Source organism: Haematobia irritans, chromosome 4, assembly GCF_050003625.1.
Source record: "Haematobia irritans isolate KBUSLIRL chromosome 4, ASM5000362v1, whole genome shotgun sequence".
Lineage (NCBI taxonomy): Eukaryota > Metazoa > Arthropoda > Insecta > Diptera > Muscidae > Haematobia > Haematobia irritans.
Window position 1 is genome coordinate 188,101,238 of NC_134400.1, and position 20,858 is coordinate 188,122,095.

A 20,858-nucleotide genomic window follows, 5' to 3' on the forward strand; every position below is an offset into this window, starting at 1 on the left:
TGACAAAATTTTCTATAGAAATAAAATTTTGACAAAATTTTCTATAGAAATAAAATATTGACAAAATTTTCTATAGAAATACAATATTGACAAAATTTTCTATAGAAATACAATTTTGACAAAATTTTCTATAGAAATAAAATGTTGACAAAATTTTCTATAGAAGTAAAATTTTGACAAAATGTTCTATAGAAATAAAATTTTTACAAAATTTTCTATAGAAACAAAATTTTTACAAAATTTTCTGTAGAAATATAATTTTGAGAAAATTTTTTATAGAAATAAAATTTTAACAAAATTTTCTATAGAAATAAAATTTTAACAAGCTTTTCTATAGAAATAAAATTTTAACAAAATTTTCTATAGAAATAAAATATTGACAAAATTTTCTATAGAAATAAAATATTGACAAAATGTTCAATAGAAATAAAAGTTGGACAAAACTTTCTATAGAAATAAAATTTTGACAAAATTTTCTAAAGAAATAAAATTTGGACAAAACTTTCTGTAGAAATATAATTTTGAGAAAATTTTTTATAGAAATAAAATTTTGACAAAATTTTCTATAGACATAAAATTTTGATACACATTTTCTTAAAAAATTTCCATAGAAATAAAATGTTGTAAAACAAATTTTATAGAAAAACAAGTGTATACGGCTGTAAGTTCGGACAGGGAGCCACCGTGGTGCAATGGTTAGCATGCCCGCCTTGCATACACAAGGTCGTGGGTTCGATTCCTGCTACGACCGAACACCAAAAAGTTTTTCAGCGGTGGATTATCCCACCTCAGTAATGCTGGTGACATTTCTGAGGGTTTCAAAGCTTCTCTAAGTGGTTTCACTGGAATGTGGAACGCCGTTCGGACTCGGCTATAAAAAGGAGGTCCCTTGTCATTGAGCTTAACATGGAATCGGGCAGCACTCAGTGATAAGAGAGAAGTTCACCACTGTGGTATCACAATGGACTGAATAGTCTAAGTGAGCCTGATGCATCGGGCTGCCACATAACCTAACCTAACCTAAGTTCGGACAGGCCGAAGCTTATGTACCCTCCACCATGGATTGCATAGAAACTTATTCTAAACACTGCCATCCACAATCGAATCACTTGAATTGCGTTAACGCTTGCCGATGGCAAGGTATCTTAAAACCTCCTAACGCCGTCTTCTAAATGGTAAGTAAGTCCATACGTGGTATATATTAAATCAAAAAATACCGATTAAATATAATTCAGTTTGACAAAATTTTCTATAGAAATAAAATTTTAACAAAATTTTCTATAGAAATAAAATTTTATCAAAATTTTCTATAGAAATAAAATTTTGACAACATTTTCTACAGAAATAAAATTTTGACAAAATTTTCTATAGAAATAAAATTTTAAAAAAATTTTCTATAGAAATAACATTTTAACAAGCTTTTCTGTAGAAATAAAATTTTAACAAAATTTTCTATAGAAATAAAATTTTGACAAAAATTTCTATAGAAATAAACTTTTAATACAATTTTCTATAGAAATAAAATTTTGACAAAATTTTCTACAGAAATAAAATTTTGACAAAATTTTCTATGGAAATAAAATTTTGACACAATTTTCTATGGAAATAACATTTTGACAAAATTTTCTATAGAAATAAAATTTTAACAAAATTTTCTATAGAAATGAAATTTTAAAAAAAATATTCTATAGAAATAAAATTTTAACAAGCTTTTCTATAGAAATAAAATTTTGACACAATTTTCTATAGAAATAAAATTAAAAAATAAAATTTAACAAAATTTTCTATAGAAATAAAATTTTGACAAAGTTTTCTATAGAAATAAAATTTTAACAAAATTTTCTTTAGAAATAAATTTTTTACAAAATTTTCTATAGAAATAAAATTAAAAAATAAAATTTTAATAAAATTTTCTATAGAAATAAATTTTTGACAAAATTTTCTATAGAAATGAAATTTTAAAAAAATATTCTATAGAAAACAAATTTTAACAAACTTTTCTATAGAAATAAAATTTTGATACAATTTTCTATGGAAATAAAATTTTGACAAAATTTTCTATAGAAATAACAATGACAATGTTTTCCATAAAAATAAAATTTTGTTAGATTATTTTTGGCTCGAGTGGCAACCATGAATATGAACCGATATGTACCAATTTTTGTGTGATTGGAGATCGGCTATATATAACTATAGACCGATATGGACCAATTTTGGTATGGTTGTTAGAGACCATATACCAACATCATGTACCAAATTTCAGCCGGATTGGATGAAATTTTCTTCTCTTTGAGGCTCCGCAAGCCAAATCTGGGGATCGGTTTATATGGGGGCTATATATAATTATCGACCGATATGAACCAATTTTTGCATGGTTGTTAGAGACCATATAAAAACACCATGTACCAAATTTCAGCCAGATCGGATGAAATTTGCTCCACAAGCCAAATCTGAGGGTCCGTTTATAGGGGTGCTATACGTAAAAGTGAACCGATATGGCCCATTTGCAATACCATCCAACCTACATCAATAACAACTACTTGTGCCAAGTTTCAAGTCGATAGCTTGTTTCGTTCGGAAGTTAGCGTGATTTCAACAGACGGACGGACGGACATGTGGTAAACTATGCAGCGCCAGTGTGGACACCTCAAACGAGCGATACGCAGTGGAATAACATACAGACCTGTCAGAACGCTGCCCTTAGAAGCGCAACAGGATGTCTCCGCAGTACACCCCTGGATCACCTTTATGCGGAGACCAAGATCGTCCCAGTACGTCGACACAACTACATGTTGTCAAAGCAGTACCTCTTGGGTTGCCATCGAAGTTGTCATCCGAATCACCATCTTGTGGATAGACAACCTCCACCCAGGAATGTAAGGGTTGATCTTCACCTTCTAGAGCCCGAGATCCTGCGTTACAAAAGAGAGCCTTTAGATCAGGCAACATACCAGACAGGTCTGAACAGGATTCATGAGGATACTGTAGCTGAAGCGGTGAAAAGCTACAAGGTTAATCCGACCGCCGCCCATAGCACCGTAGGAGTGAGACCTCCCACGGCAGACAAGGATAGTTTTGGCCCAATTAAGATCAGGCAAGTGCAGCCGCCTCAATTCATACTTATCAGTGATTGATAGCAGCGTAGCTGACGTGTGTCCCATCTGTAATCAAGGGCCACATGAAACTCGTCACCTTTTTGCTTGCCCAGCTAAGGCTACCCGTCTCACTACCAGATCACTCTGGAAACACCCCATCCTTGTCGCAGAGTTCCTTGATCTGGCTTCCAGCTGAACTACACAAGCATAGAACAAAATGGATGAAACTAAATTAAAAACTGTTACAACAACAACGGACGGACATTCTCAGATCGACTCAGAATTTCACCACGACCCAGAATATATATACTTTATGGGGCTTTAGACCAATATTTCGATGTGTTACAAACGGAATGACAAAGTTAATATACCCCCATCCTATGGTGGAGGGTATAAAAATTGACAAAATTTTCTATAGAAATAGAAAATATGAAAATATTAGAAAATATGTACCAAAATTTTATGTCTATAGAAAATTTCGTCACAATTTCATTTGTATAGAAAATTTTGTCAAAATTTTCTATAGACATAAAATTTTGGTACATATTTTCTAACGAAATAAAATTTTGAAAAATTTTCTATAGAAAAAAAATTTGACAAAATTTTCTATAGAAACCAAATGTTGACAAAGTTTTCCATATAAATAAAATTTGGACAAAATATGTTCATAGAAATAAAATTTTGACATTTTCTATAGAAATAAAATTTTGACAAAATATTCTATAGAAATGAAATTGTGACGAAATTTTCTATAGACATAAAATTTTGGTACATATTTTCTAAAGAAATAAAATTTTGACAAAATTTTCTATAGAAAAAAAATGTTGACAAAAATTTTCTATAGAAACAAAATGTTGACAAAGCTTTCTATATAAATAAAATTTGGAAAAATTGTCTATAGAAATAACATTTTGACATTTTCTATAGAAATATAATTTTGACAAAATTTTCTATAGAAATAAAATAAAATGTTGACAAAATTTTCTATAGAAATAAAACAAAATTTTTACAAAATTTTATATAGAAATAAAATTTTGCAAAATTATATATAGAAATAAAATTTTGCAAAATTTTATATAGAAATAAAATTTTGACAAAATTTTCTATAAAAATAAAATTTTGACAAAATTTTATATAGACATAAAATTTTGACAAAATTTTCTATAAAAATAAAATTTTGGCAAAATTTTCTATAGAAATAAAATTTTGACAAAATTTTCTATAGATACAAAATTTTGACAAAATTTTATATAGAAATAAAATTTTGACAAAATTTTCTATAGATACAAAATTTTGACAAAATTTTATATAGAAATAAAATTTTGACAAAATTTTCTATACAAATACAATTTTGACAAAATTTTCTATAAAAATGAAATTGTGACAAAATTTTATATAGACATAAAATTTTGGAACATATTTTCTAAAGAAATAAAATTTTGACAAAATTTTCTGTAGGAAAATTTTTTTGACAAAATTTTCTATAGAAATAAAATTTTGACAAAATTTTATATAGACATAAAATTTTGGTACCGATTTTCTAAAGAAATAAAGTTTTCTTAGAAAAACAAATTTTGACAAAATTTTCAATAGAAATAAAATTTTGACAAAATTTTATATAGAAATAAAATGTTGACAAAATTTTCTATAAAAATACAATTTTGACAAAATTTTCTATAGAAATGAAATTGTGACAAAATTTTATATAGACATAAAATGTTGGTACATATTTTCTAAAGAAATAAAATTTTGACAAAATTTTCTATAGGAAATAAAATTTTGACAAAATTTTATTTTTATTGAAAATTTTGTCAAAATTTTATTTTTATAGAAAATTTTGTCAAAATTTTATTTCTATAGAAAATTTTGTCAAAATTTTATTTTTGTAAAAAATTTTGTCAAAATTTTATTTCTATAGACAATTTTGTCAAACTTTTATATAGACATAAAATTTTGGTACAGATTTTCTAAAGAAATAAAATTTTCTATAGAAAAACAAATTTTGACAAAATTATATAGAAATAAAATTTTGCCAAATTTTCTATAAAAATAAAATGAATAACTTTGTCAAAATTTTATTTTTATTGAAAATTTTGTCAAAATTTTATTTTTATAGAAAATTTTGTCAAAATTTTATTTCTATTGAAAATTTTGTCAAAATTTTATTTCTATAGAAAATTTTGTCAAAATTTTATTTCTATAGAAAATTTTGTCTAATTTTTTTTTTCTATAGAAAATTTTGTCAAAATTTGTTTTTCTATAGAAAGTTTTATTTCTTTAGAAAATCTGTACCAAAATTTTATGTCTATATAAAATTTTGACAAAATTTTCTATAGAAATAAAATTTTGACAAAATTTTCTACACAAATAAAATTTTGACAAAATTTTCTATAGAAATAAAATTTTGACAAAATTTTCTAAAAAAATAAAATTTTGACAAAATTTTCAATAAAAATAAAATTTTGTCAAAATTTTATTTCTATATAAAATTTTGTCAAAATTTTATTTCTTTATAAAATTTTGTCAAAATTTTATTTCTATAGAAAATTTTGTCAAAATTTTATTTCTATAGAAAATTTTGTCAAAATTTTATTTCTATAGAAAATTTTGTCAAAACTTTTTTTCTATAGAAAATTTTGTCAAAAATTTTTTTCTATAGAAAATTTTGTCAAAATTTTATTTCTTTAGAAAATATGTACCAAAATTTTATGTCTATATAAAATTTTGTAAAAATTTTATTTCTATAGAAAATTTTGTCAAAATTTTATTTTTATAGAAAATTTTGTAAAAATTTTATTTTTATAGAAAAAGTTGACAAAGTTTTCTATATAAATAAAATTTGGAAAAAATTGTCTATAGAAATAAAATTTTGACATTTTCTATAGAAATATAATTTTGACAAAATTTTCTATAGAAATGAACTTGTGACAAAATTTTATTTTTATAGAAAATTTTGTCAAATTTTTGTTTTTATAGCAAATGTTGACAAAGTTTTCCATATAAATAAAATTTGGAAAAAATTGTCTATAGAAATAAAACGTTGACAAAGTTTTCTATAGAAATAAAATTTTGACAAAATTTTATATAGACATAAAATTTTGGTACAGATTTTCTAAAGAAATAAAATTTTCTATAGAAAAAAAATGTTGACAAAATTTTCTATAGAAATAAAATTTTGACAAAATTTTATATAAAAATAACATTTTGACAAAATGTTATATAGAAATAAAATTTTGCCAAATTTTCTATAAAAATAAAATTAATAACTTTGTCAAAATTTTATTTCTATATAAAATTTTGTCAAAATTTTATTTCTATATAAAATTTTGTCAAAATTTATTTTAATAGAAAATTTTGTCAAAATTTTATTTCTATTTAAAATTTTGTCAAAATTTTTTTTCTATAGAAAATTTTGTCAAAAATTTTTTTCTATAGAAAATTTTGTCAAAATTTTATTTCTTTAGAAAATATGTACCAAAATTTTATGTCTATATAAAATTTTGTCAAAATTTTATTTCTATAGAAATTTTTGTCAAAATTTTATTTTTATAGAAAATTTTGTCAAAAAATTTTTTCTATAGAAAATTTTGTCAAAATTTTATTTCTTTAGAAAATATGTACCAAAATGTTATGTCTATATAAAATTTTGTCAAAATTTTATTTCTATAGAAAATTTTGTCAAAATTTTATTTCTATTTAAAATTTTGTCAAAATTTTATTTCTATAGAAAATTTTGTCAAAATTTTATTTCTTTAGAAAATATGTACCAAAATTTTATGTCTATATAAAATTTTGTCAAAATTTTATTTCTATAGAAATTTTTGTCAAAATTTTATTTTTATAGAAAATTTTGTCAAAAATTTTTTTCTATAGAAAATTTTGTCAAAATTTTATTTCTTTAGAAAATATGTACCAAAATTTTATGTCAATATAAAATTTTGTCAAAATTTTATTTCTATAGAAAATTTTGTCAAAATTTTATTTCTATAGAAAATTTTGTCAAAAATTTTTTTCTATAGAAAATGTTGTCAAAATTTTATTTCTTTAGAAAATATGTACCAAAATTTTATGTCTATATAAAATTTTGTCAAAATTTTATTTCTATACAAAATTTTGTCAAAATTTTATTTCTATAGAAAACTTTGTCAACATTTTATTTATATAGACAATTTTTTCCAAATTTTATTTATATAGAAAACTTTGTCAAATTTTCTATAAAAATAAAATTTTGACAAAATTATCTATAGACATGAAATTTCGATAAAATTTTCTATAGAAGCGTATTTTTGAAAAAATTATATTTTTTGTTTGTTTATCCTAAATATCGTTCTACAGATATGAAAACTCTTTTTTCAATGTATATAGGCGTAGTAAATGTGAACCATCAATCATGTTATCATAGTGATAGGATTTTACCGTAAGAAAGCGGGCGCGTGCAACCCAGTCCACTAGCACTCATACCTCACATGTTCCCGACAAAAAAACCAAAACAAAATATAAATCGCGATAAGAGGAAATTCCGAGAATTCCCTACATGAAGTTGACATTCTTTTAACCCATTTAGGACCGAAAAATGAACACCCACCTACTTTCATGTATAACATCACTGCCTAAATTTGGGGACTGGGAATAAGGAAGGAGATGGTGTTTGTGAAATCGGGGTAAATATATGTTTTTTTGATATTATTATTGTTATTTTTTTTTATTTTTTTATGTTTTGTTATTTTCTTGTTATTTATCAATTATAACAATCATCATCATGATGACTATGACTATAATAACTGTCATGCATAAAACAGTCAATGTGATTGAATTGACTGTTTTATTTATGAAAGTACAAACGCCATACGGAAATGATTTTTAGCAATTAGTGTTTTTTTTTAATTTTTTTCTCTTTTTGTTTATTGTATTACTTTGTTATTGCTATTGCTGCTGTTGTTTTTCGAAAATTGCACAAACAAGTCAATTAAGAAATTTTGTTATTTTTGGTGTGTTTTTTTTTTTTTGCAAAATTGACTGTTGTTTATTTCATAGCACAAATTTTTACGTGTGCCAAACAAAAAGAAAATTAATGTTTTCCCGAAAATGACACATCAAAACTAGTTAGCATTTTTCATTTTTCAAGTACACATGTCAAAATCCTAGCATTGTCACGCTATTTTGACATACTATATGCCATTGGCAAGTGAGAATGTATCTCAATCATAGTTTGATCAAAGTTTTAAATATATCTATAATATATCCATATTGTAATCATATAATAATTTTCTATAGAAATAAAATTTTGACAAAATTTTCTATGGAACCAAAATTTTCTATAGAAATAAAATGTTGACAAAATTTTCTATAGAAATTACAATTTGACAAAATTTTCTATAGAAATAAAATTTTGACAAAATTTTCTATAGAAATAAAATTTTGACAAAATTTTCTATAGAAATAAAATTTTGACAAAATTTTCTATAGAAATAAAATTTTGACAAAATTTTCTATAGAAATAAAATTTTGACAAAATTTTCTATAGAAATATAATTTTGACAAAATTTTCTATAGAAATAAAATTTTGACAAAATTTTCTATAGAAATAAAATTTTGAGAGAATTTTCTATAGAAATAAAATTTTGAAAAAATTTCTATAGAAATAAAATTTTGACAAAATTTTCTATAGAAATAAAATTTTGACAAAATTTTCTATAGAAATAAAATTTTGACAAAATTTTCTATAGAAATAAAATTTTGACAAAATTTTCTATAGAAATAAAATTTTGACAAAATTTTCTATAGAAATAAAATTTTGACAAAATTTTCTATAGAAATAAAATTTTGACAAAATTTTCTATAGAAATAAAATTTTGACAAAATTTTCTATAGAAATAAAATTTTGACAAAATTTTCTATAGAAATAAAATTTTGACAAAATTTTCTATAGAAATAAAATTTTGACAAAATTTTCTATAGAAATAAAATTTTGACAAAATTTTCTATAGAAATAAAATTTTGACAAAATTTTCTATAGAAATAAAATTTTGACAAAATTTTCTATAGAAATAAAATTTTGAGAGAATTTTCTATAGAAATAAAATTTTGACAAAATTTTCTATAGAAATAAAATTTTGACAAAATTTTCTATAGAAATAAAATTTTGAGAGAATTTTCTATAGAAATAAAATTTTGAGAGAATTTTCTATAGAAATAAAATTTTGACAAAATTTTCTATAGAAATAAAATTTTGACAAAATTTTCTATAGAAATTACAATTTGACAAAATTTTCTATAGAAATAAAATTTTGACAAAATTTTCTATAGAAATAAAATGTTGACAAATTATTTATAGAAAAAATGTTTTGAGAGAATTTTCTATAGGAATAAAATTTTGAGTAAAGGTTATATAAAAAAGTATATACAGTAGTAAGTTCGGCCGGGCCGAATCTTAACAGATTGGCTGATAAGTCCTGCAACGACTCTCCTAACTCCTCTTGACCTCGGCTACCATAGGTCCCGGCCGTGCTCAGTGGAGGGTGCGTTCTTTTGGCAAGGAAGTTAGATCCGAGTCCGCTACATACTGAATAAAATATATGGGTAGCATATGTATTCTCCTCCGATTTTATTATTATTATTTTTTTTTTTGTTTAATAACGACAGATGCATATGGCTTTTAAAGGGGATAGAAGTCGTGAGTTTAGATATCTAGATGGTAATGATATCTAGTGTTGATCGGAAAACCCTCCCTGCCATGCCGACCATTATCCATGTCGTCAGCCCTTTTATCATTCTATACGGTCACATCTTCAATTTCGAATTAATGGACAAGAAGTTTAGTACATGATAATGGTACAATTAATAATTAAGCATAAATGGGCCATGGCTACTACATTAGTAAATTATAAATAGAAAAACAAATTGTAAAAAAAAATCTTATATGTGGTGTAAATTAATACTAAAAACTTGTAGTACTCACAAATATTTAATCCATTCGCTGGGTCGACAAGCGCTTGTTGACAATTACAGCTTCCAAATTTTAAAAATTTATAGGTTAATATAATAAAACTAAATCATATACTATATATAAATGTCCAACTTGGGGTTTCCAAAATTATTTGTTTGATACAGTTGTGTCATCAAGTTGTAAAGATCAAAATTGAAAATTAGGGTCCGAGCAATGTTCTAAATGCAGGGTCCTTAATCTTAGTTAATCATGTTCAAGTATTTAATTTATTTTCTCTTCGGGCGATGAGTTTTTATTATTTATTCGGGAGATGAGTTTTTATTATTATTTTTTTTTTTTTCGACGTAAAAAGGGACTTTGGTTTTGGTCAATTCTGTCTGCAACACATTTTCGTTTTCATTCGAATCGAATTCAAGCTGTGGGATAAAAGTCCCACAGCAAGGTCCAAATTAAAATCTTTTAAATTTTGTTCCAGGTTATTGTGTTCCAACAGATTAATATGCTCCCACGGATTACAAAATTCTTGTCAAAAATCAACTTGAATATCCTCTCCTAACACGAGAAAATTATTAATATTTCTACCTAATTTCATTTATTCAAACTTACCGCTTATGTCGAAATGCAATTTTTTCGCAATTTTTCAGATATTAAAAGGAAATTACCTAATTCTTTTTCTCTTTTTTTTTCAATGACACAATTTCCTTTCAGTTGAAATTAGAAATGAATAGATTTTTTCTTTCTAATGACTTAAAATGAAATTGACTAAAACTACTTCGGTAGTTGAAAAAACTATACTAAAATCTACAATTACGAGAATCAGGTACTCACAGTCCCCGGTCTGACACATAGATGGCGTCGCTAGTATTAAATGCATATTATTTTTATATAGTCCCAACCTTCAAATGATTCGTGTCAAAATTTGACGTCTGTAAGTCAATTAGTTTGTGAGATAGAACGTCTTTTGTTATTGTGAAAAAAAATGGAAAAAAGGAATTTCGTGTTTTGATAAAATACTGTTTTCTGAAGGGAAAAAATACGGTGGAAGCAAAAACTTGCCTTGATAATGAGTTTCCGGACTCTGCCCCAGGGAAATCAACAATAATTGATTGGTATGCAAAATTCAAGCGCGGTGAAATGAGCACGGAGGACGGTGAACGCAGTGGACGCCCGAAAGAGGTGGTTACCGACGAAAACATAAAAAAAGCCACAAAATGATTTTGAATGACCGTAAAATGAAGTTGATCGAGATAGCAGAGGCCTTAAAGATATCAAAGGAACGTGTTGGTCATATCATTCATCAATATTTGGATATTCGAAAGCTCTGTGCAAAATGGATGCCGTGCGAGCTCACATTTGACCAAAAACAACAACGTGTTGATGATTCTGAGCGATGTTTGCAGCTGTTAACTCGTAATACACCCGAGTTTTTCCGTCGATATGTGACAATGGATGAAACATGGCTCCATCACTACATTCCTGAGTCCAATCGACAGTCGGCTGAGTGGACAGCGACCGGTGAACCGTCTCCGAAGCGTGGAAAGACTCAAAAGTCCGCTGGCAAAGTAATGGCCTCTGTTTTTTTGGGATGCACATGGAATAATTTTTATCGATTATCTTGAGAAGGGAAAAACCATCAACAGTGATGGCGTTATTGGAGCGTTTGAAGGTCGAATTCGCGGCAAAACGGCCCTATATGAAGAAGAAAAAAAGTGTTGTTCCACCAAGACAACGCACCGTGCCACAAGTCATTGAGAACGATGGCAAAAATTCATGAATTGGGCTTCGAATTGCTTCCCCACCCACCGTATTCTCCAGATCTGGCCCCCAGCGACTTGTTCGTGTTCTCAGACCTCAAAAGGATGCTCGCAGGGAAAAATTTGGCTGCAATGAAGAGGTGATCGCCGAAACTGAGGCCTATTTTGAGGCAAAACCGAAGGAGTACCACCAAAATGGTATCAAAAAATTTGAAGGTCGTTATAATCGTTGTATCGCTCTTGAAGGGAACTATGTTGATTAACAAAAACGAATTTTCGCAAAAAAATGTGTTTTTCTTTGTTAGACCGCGGACTTATCAGCCAACCTGTTATGTTAACATATGTGTCCCAAACATTTAATGCTAGTTTTGTAACATACCACTTTTCCACTTAAATATATTGCATTTAAAAAAGTGTGCCCGAACACACATTTTGTTTATATCCGAACATTTGAAAAACATATTTTTCTAGCAGTGTAAGAAATTCACATAAACATGTGTGGCGAACATATGATCAATTTTTTTAATTCACCACTAGGCATTGTTGTTGCTTGTCCTCGTGAATTTTATTTTTATACCATCCACCATAGGATGGGGCGTATATTAACTTTGTCATTCCGTTTGTAACACATCGAAATATTGCTCTTAGACCCCGTAAAGTATATATATTCTGGGTCGTGGTGAAATTCTGAGTCGGTCTGAGCACGTCCGTCCGTCCGTTCGTCTGTTGAAATCACGCTAACTTCCGAATTAAACAAGCTATCTACTTGAAATTTGGCACAAGTAGTTGTTATTGATGTAGGTCGGATGGTATTGCAAATGGGCCATATTGGTCCACTTTTACGTATAGCCCCCATATAAACGGACCCCCAAATTTGGCTTGCGATTGCTCTAAGAGAAGCAAATTTCATCCGATCCGTCTGAAATTTGGTACATGGTGTTAGTATATGGTCTCTAATAACCATGAAAAAATTTGTCCATATCGGTCCATAATTATATATAGCACCCATATAAACCGATCCCCAGATTTGGCTTGCGGAGCCTCAAAGAGAAGCATATTTCATCCAATCCGGCTGAAATTTGGTACATGGTGTTGGTATATGGTCTCTAACAACCATGCAAAAAATGGTCCACATCGGTCCATAATTATATATAGCCCCCATATAAACCGATTACCAGATTTGGATTGCGGAGCCTCAAAGAGAAGCAATTTTCATCCGGCACAGCTGAAATTTGGTACATGGTATTAGTATATAGTCTCTAAGAACCATTCAGACCATATCAGTCCATAATTATATATAGCCCCTATATAAACCGATCCTCAGATTTGAACTCCGGAGCCACTTGGACGAGCAAAATTCATCCGATCCGGTTGAAATTTGCAACGTGGTGTTAATATATGGCCGCTAATAACCAATGCCAAATTGTCTATAGTTATATATAGCCGATCCCCAATCACACAAAAAATTGGTCCATATCGGTTCATAATCATGCTTGCCACTCGAGCAAAAATAATCTAGCAAAATTTTATTTCTATAGAAAATTTTGTCAAAATTTTATTTCTATAGAAAATTTTGTCAAAATTTTATTTCTATAGAAAATTTTGTCAAAATTTTATTTCTATAGAAAATTTTGTCAAAATTTTATTTCTATGGAAATTGTTTTCCAAATTTTATTTTGTCAAAATTGTATTTCTATAGAAATTTTAATCTTAATTATATACGTATTTAATCGGCCTTTTTTAGTTTAATATATACCACGTATGGACTATGTGGTATATATTACGGTATTAGGAAGTTTTAAGATACCTTGTCATCGGCAAAAGTTACCGCAACCCAAGTAATTCGACTGTGGATGACAGTCTTTCGTAGAAGTTTCTACGCAATCCATGGTGGAGGGTACATAAGATTCGGCCTGGCCGAACTTACGGCCGTATATTTCAACTCACATGGTTGTTAAGTATCATATACTACCACCACTTACCAAATTTCAACCAGATTGGATGAATTTTGCTTCTCCAAAAGGCACCAGAGGTCAAATCTGGGGATCGGTTTAATATGGGAGCTATATATAATTATGAACTGATAGGAACAAATTCCTGCATGGTTGCTGGATACCATATACTAACATCACGTACCAAATTTCAACTGAATCAGATGAATTTTGGTCTTTCAAGAGGCTCCGGAGTTCAAATCTGGTGATCGGTTTATATGGGGGCTATATATAATTATGGACCGATATCGACCAATTTTTGCATGGGTGTTTGAGGCCATATATTAACATCACGTACCAAATTTCAACTGAATCAGATGAATTTTGGTGTTCCAAGAGGCTCCGGAGTTCAAATCTGGTGATCGGTTTATATGGGGGCTATATATAATTATGGACCGATATGGACCAATTTTTGCATGGTCATTAGAGACCATATACTAACATCATGTACCAAATTTCAGCCGGATCGGATGAAATTTGTTTCTCTTAGAGGCTCTGCACGCCAAATCGGGGGATCGGTTTATATGGGGGCTATATATAATTATGGACCGATGTGGACCAATTTTCGCGTGGTTGTTAGAGACCATATACTAACACCATGTACCAAATTTCAGCCGGATCGGATGAAATTTACTTCACTTAGAGGCTCCGCAAGCCAAATCGGGGGATCGGTTTATATGGGGGCTATATATAATTATGGACCGATGTGGACCAATTTTTGCATGGTTGTTAGAGACCATATACTAACACCATGTACCAAATTTCAGCCGGCTCGGATGAAATTTGCTTCTCTTTGAGGAATCGCAAGCCAAATTTGGGGGTCCGTTTATATTGGGGCTATACGTAAAAGTGGACCGATATGGCCCATTTGCCATACCGTCCGACCTACATCAATAACAACTACTTGTGCCAAGTTTCAAGTCGATAGCTGGTTTCGTTCGGAAGTTAGCGTGATTTCAACAGACGGACGGACGGACGGACATGCTCAGATCGACTCAGAATTTCACCACGACCCAGAATATATATACTTTATGGGGTCTTAGAGCAATATTTCGATGTGTTACAAACGGAATGACAAAGTTAATATACCCCCCATCCTATGGTGGAGGGTATAAAAACCAGTGTTGCCAATTTGGTGCTTTTAGCACCAAATTTAGTGCTTTTTGATTTCTAAAAAGCACCAAATTGGCTTTTTGGTGCCTTTTCAAAAAAAGCACCAACTTGCTTTTGGTGCTTTTTTTAGTTTGAACAGTATTAAGTAATTGATACAAAAATTTTGATTAGACTTTCAAGAGCTGAAGAAACTCAAATTTGTTGCCAAATATAGAATTTGATTGTTATAAAGTTGGTATTGATTATTTTTTAATTAATAATGTTATTTAGGGTATTCTGACGAAAGCATTAAAACTGATCAAGGTGTATACTTGAATAGCGGTTCATAACGGTGAGTACTAAATTCGAGTTTTGCCGCTAAAGTGAAAACGATATCAGTAAAAATGGGCATAAAATTATGCATGTTTGCTGCAAATTTTATTATAACTTGATGGGGAATGGCCAAAAAGCAAATTTTCACAAAGTTTGTATTCGTTAAAATGAATTATTAAAGAAAAGTAATTATGAAAAAATGACTATTTTAGCGCCTAAACACCTTAACTTCTTAAAATTCAATTCACAAAAGTTCTATAATACATCTTCGGAAGTTCTTTTTTTTTTTTTTTTTTGTTTTTAGTAGAGCATTTAATTTTCGATTTTGTGCTGGAAGGTGGTATGTTAGAATTGATAATAAATTGTTGGTGCTTTTTGGCCTTTGGGAGTTGGTAACACTGATAAAAACCAAAAACAATTGACGATGAAGATGGGAAAATAGCAGCAGAGAGTTTCAAACCATTGACGGTAAACTGAGAATAAAAAGAAATTAATATCAGGAAATGTCGTTGAAAAATCGTCAAATGTTTCTCATTATTATTTACTCAAAATTTAACATCATTTGTGAATTTTCAGCAAAAAAAAAAAATTGCAAATTAAAAATGAACAAACGTGTATGCACCGAACACCGTAAATGAACTTTTTGGTATGACGTCGTCCAATTTTCCCATCTTCATCTTCAATTGCTTTTGGAAAAAACACAAGAAAAAAAACATGGCATAGAATTGTTATGATTATACTTAATGCGCCTATTTTTGCTTTGATTTTCGTTTATCATGGATTTGTTGGTGTTTTCGATGTGTGTGTGTGTGTGTGTGGCTATTTTATAGTACTCTCGTTTTTTTTTTTCTTTTGTTTGCTAGTATGCTTCTTCTTTTTCTTCTTGTTGTTTGTCAATCAGTGTTGCCAACTCCCCAAGGCCAAAAAGCACCAAAAATATATCATAAATTCTAACATACCACCTTCCACCACAAAATCGAAAATTAAACGCTCTACTGAAACAAAAAAAAAAAAAAAAAAAAAAAACACTTCCGAAGATGTATTATAGAACTTTTGTGAATTGAACTTTAAGAAGTTAAGGTGGGTATTAAGATCGAGTTTAGCTGCTAAAATTACTATTTTTCATAATTACTTTTCTTTAATAATTCATTTTAAGGAATACAAACTTTGTGAAAATTTGCTTTTGGCTACTCCCCATCAAGTTCTAATAAAATTTGGAGCAAATATGCATAATTTTATGCCTTTTTTACTGATATAGTTTTCACATTAGCGGCAAAACTCGAACTTAGTACCCATTATGAACCGCTATTCAAGTATACACTTTGATCAGTTTTAATGCTTTCGTCCAATTCATTTTGATCAGTGATGTTTTTCAACTTTCAAAATATTAATACATGGAAGGAGTCTATTGCTTATTTCAGTTGTGCGTGCTTTTGTGAATTTAATACAAACGTTTTTATTGACATCTTTACCAAATTCAAAAATTCGACACTCATCGCTCGACTTTCCTACAGAATACCCTAAATAACAATATTAATTAAAAAATAATCAATACCAACTTCATAACAATCAAATTCTATATTTGGCAATAAATTTGAGTTTTTTTCGGCTCTTGAAAGTCTAATCAAAATTTTTGTATCAATTAAACTTAATACTGTTCAAAATAAAAAAAAAACACCAAAAGCACTAAATGAAAATGCCAGAAAGCACCAAGTTGGTGCTTTTTTTGAAAAGGCACCAAAAAGGCAATTTGGTGCTTTTTAGAAATCAAAAAGCACTAAATTTGGTGCTAAAAGCACCAAATTGGCAACACTGTTGTCAATCAAATATTGTTTGCCAAACAAGCTTGTGCTCACCATAAGACAAACATTAATCTCATTCACTTACACACACATATTCTCTTTCAATGAGATCTAATTGAATGGGTGTAGTTTGGTTCCTCATAATCCCCCCCAACCCCTTGTAAAACACTATAAACAAGTCTCATACACACAGTAAGGCAAACAACCTTTAAGAAATTCGAACATGATAATTTTGTCAATAATAATAAAGGTGCTAGAAAAGCAATTACGAGGTTCACCAAAAAAATAAAATAACGGCACATTAATAGTTGCAATGAGGCCAAATAAATTGAATAGCCACTCGTGTATGAAGAGGAACAAGCAAATGCACTTGTTTTGATGTTGTGATTTTAATATGAGCAATATATGATGATGGGAAAACCCCCCGCAAAACACGAGAAAAAAAACAATCAAAACATTCCTTGGTAAAGTTCAAGCTAGAGTTTAAGTATTTTTTTTGTTTCTTTCTTGATGTGAGAGAGATAGAGAGGAGAAAGAGAGTTAAAAAGTTATGTATTGAGATTGTTTCCCGCCCTTTTTACATAGCTACTCTTTTTTTCACTTAGTGGGCAATGAAATGTGGATCGTAAAGAACCATTATGGAATTGAAATACCTGTATATTATCTCTTGAATGTACAAACGACAAGAGAGCATTTTAGTATTGGATAAAATATATCTTCCACTCAAAGGCCTTTGATGCATTTTCCTTTGTATCATGGGTGAATGGCAAAATCCTTTTATTCATGGCTGGCTGATGGACAACAACAAAATGTGTGGCATTTATGGTTTGTTTTCTTCATTACCATTGCATACCCATAGCATTTGCCTACGCTCTGGCTCTCTTTCTCACTCATTGTAGCACAACGTTCGTTCCATATTTGCCATCGACCATTAAAGCGACTGTTTGTAATTCATTTTCAAAATGACAGTTTATTTTTAAATGCGCTTCTGAACGTTTGCCCCATAGTCCATCTGCTCATTTTTCAACTTTACTTTGAGCGTTGCGGACGTTTGTGACGGAGAAACACACAATATATACACAAATATTGAAAACAAATTGAATTGAATTTAGTTTCGTGTCGCGCCGTAAAGATGAAAAAATAAAAGAAATTATTGGCAAATGTATACAAAAAAAAATGAAGTAAAAAGCAAAACACTTTGAAATAGAAAAACAAAAATTAAGTGAAATAAAATAGTTTTGCGTTTATTGATAGGTGTGTACGTGTGTGAATAAACAAAGAATTATCACGAAAATAAATAAATAAACTCATTGAAAAAAAAAAAAAACAAAATAAACAAAACAAAAATTGAACATATAAAAATTAAAGAAATTAAAATAAATTTATTCAAAATAATCACATATATTACTGTGCAAAATTGGAAGAAAACAAAAATCAGTGAAAATTTTCTAAAGAACAAAAAGAAAAAAAATTTTATTAAAAAAAATTAATAATAATTATATTAAAAAGGGTCTTTAATTCAGAGACATGGCCTATGCAATATACCATCTACTAACAACATTTTCATTTATGAACTGCAATTACTTGTAGTTGCAATTTTTTGGAATTTTTTACATCAAAGTGGAAATAGTAAAAAAAAAATATTTGTGTTCGTAAATAAAAAATAATTCGTCTATCAAATACAAAGTTCAAGAGAAAATAATTCCAATAATTTCATCAGAGAAAAAAAATTGGGAAATAAACACAACCCTTTGGCGGGGAGTGATAGAAAAAAAAATTTTACTATAAATTGCTAGGCTCAATTTGAGTGTACATTGAAAAGAAAAAAAGTATTAACCATCAAACCATACAATACACTAAATAACATTATTTGTTAAACAAAAAAAAAAATAAATACATACAAAAACAACAAACCAAACAACCATTACTACTGAAAGGAATACCCATCTCATCAATCGACATCTCAGCCACAAAATCGAAAATAAAAGTCATCTCCTATTTTCGAGATTGAAGAACCCAAAAAGGCCTCCTCATGAAATGTAAAAGTTGGTCAAATAAAATCAACAATTTTGTTGTTCGTCGTTTGAAGTTTATTAAGGTAAATATAAAGAATTGTTATTTTATTTTTTTTTGTATACACTGTAAAAAAGTGTAGCATTCATAAAAGGATAAATGATAAAGGAAATTAAAAATATAGAGATTTTTTTTATGTGAAGACCGAATTTTCAATAAAAATCTGACGGCAATAAAAAGTGCTTCATCTGTATATTTTTTATTTATTTATATTTTTACTTCTTCATGTTTTTTTTTTATATTTATATTAAATCGTATGAAATTATTGTTCATCATTTTTAAAAAAGTAATTATTACTTAATTTAATTTAATCTAATTTAATTTTAATTTTCTTTGATTTAATTTATTTCAATTTAATTTTAAATTAAATGCAATTTAGTTCAATTAAATTCAGTTTAGATCAATATGATTACATTTTTAATTATTAAAATTAAATTAAATTAATGTTCATAATATGTACATTACAAGTAATTATTACTAAACTTAATTTAATTTATTCTAATTTAATTTTAATTTTCTTTGATTAATTTTATTTCAATTTAATTTTACATTAAATGTTTTTACATTAAATTAAATTAAGTTTAGATCAATATAATTTAATTTTTATTTATTAAAATTAAATTAAATTAATGAAATTAATGTTCATAATATGTACGTTAAAAGTAATTATTACGAAATTTAATTTAATTTATTCTAATTAAATTTTAATTTTCTTTGATTTAATTTATTTCAATTTAATGTTACATTAAATGTTTTTACATTAACTTAAATTCAGTTTTGATCAATATAATTAATTTTTTAATTATTAAAATTAAATTAATGTTCATAATATGTACGTCACAAGTAATTATTACTAAATTTAATTTCATTTATTCTAATTTAATTTTAATTTTCTTTGATTTAATTTATTTAAATTTAATTTTACATTTAATGTTTTTACATTAAATTAAATTAAATTGAGATTAGATCAATATAATTAAATTTTTAATTATTAAAATTAAATTAAATTAAAAATAATGTTCATAATATGTACGTCACAAGTAATTATTACTAAATTTAATTTATTCTAATTCAATTTGAATTTTCTTTGATTCAATTTATTTCAATTTAATTTTAAATTAAATGTTTTTACATTAAATTAAGTTTAGATCAATATACTTAAATTTTTAATTATTAAAATTAAATTAATGAAATTAATGTTCATAATCTGTACATTAAAAGTAATAATTACTAAATTCAATTTAATTTATTCTAGTTCAATTTGAATTTTCTTTGATCTAATTTATTTCAATTTAATTTTAAATTAAATGTAATTTAGTTCAATTAAATTCATTTTAGATCAATATAATTAAATTATTAATTATTGAAATTAAATTAAATTAAATTAAATTAAATTAAATTGAATTAAATTAAATTAAATTAAATTAAATTAAATTAAATTAAATTAAATTAAATTAAATTAAATTAAATTAAATTAAATTAAATTAAATTAAATTAAATTAAATTAAATTAAATTAAATTAAATTAAATTAAATTAAATTAAATTAAATTAAATTAAATTAAATTAAATTAAATTAAATTAAATTAAATTAAATTAAATTAAATTAAATTAAATTAAATTAAATTAAATTAAATTAAATTAAATTAAATTAAATTAAATTAAATTAAATTAAATTAAATTAAATTAAATTAAATTAAATTAAATTAAATTAAATTAAATTAAATTAAATTAAATTAAATTAAATTAAATTAAATTAAATTAAATTAAATTA

The 20,858-nt window shown here is 26.9% G+C and overlaps 1 protein-coding gene across 2 annotated transcripts in view; it reads left to right on the plus strand.

The window, feature by feature from the left end:
* Window positions 1-20,858, plus strand: part of Pdk1 (Phosphoinositide-dependent kinase 1) — a 125,615-nt gene that overhangs the window by 21,619 nt on the left and 83,138 nt on the right. The window contains exon 1 of one of the 2 annotated variants that reach the window (XM_075307425.1): window positions 18,007-19,111. The exons of the other annotated variant lie outside the window; for it this stretch is intronic. Within the exon in view, the coding sequence (XP_075163540.1) occupies window positions 19,046-19,111 (66 nt within the window). The 5' untranslated portion in view covers window positions 18,007-19,045. Of the gene's footprint in view, window positions 1-18,006; window positions 19,112-20,858 lie in introns of those variants that run through there. 2 annotated transcript variants of the gene reach the window in all.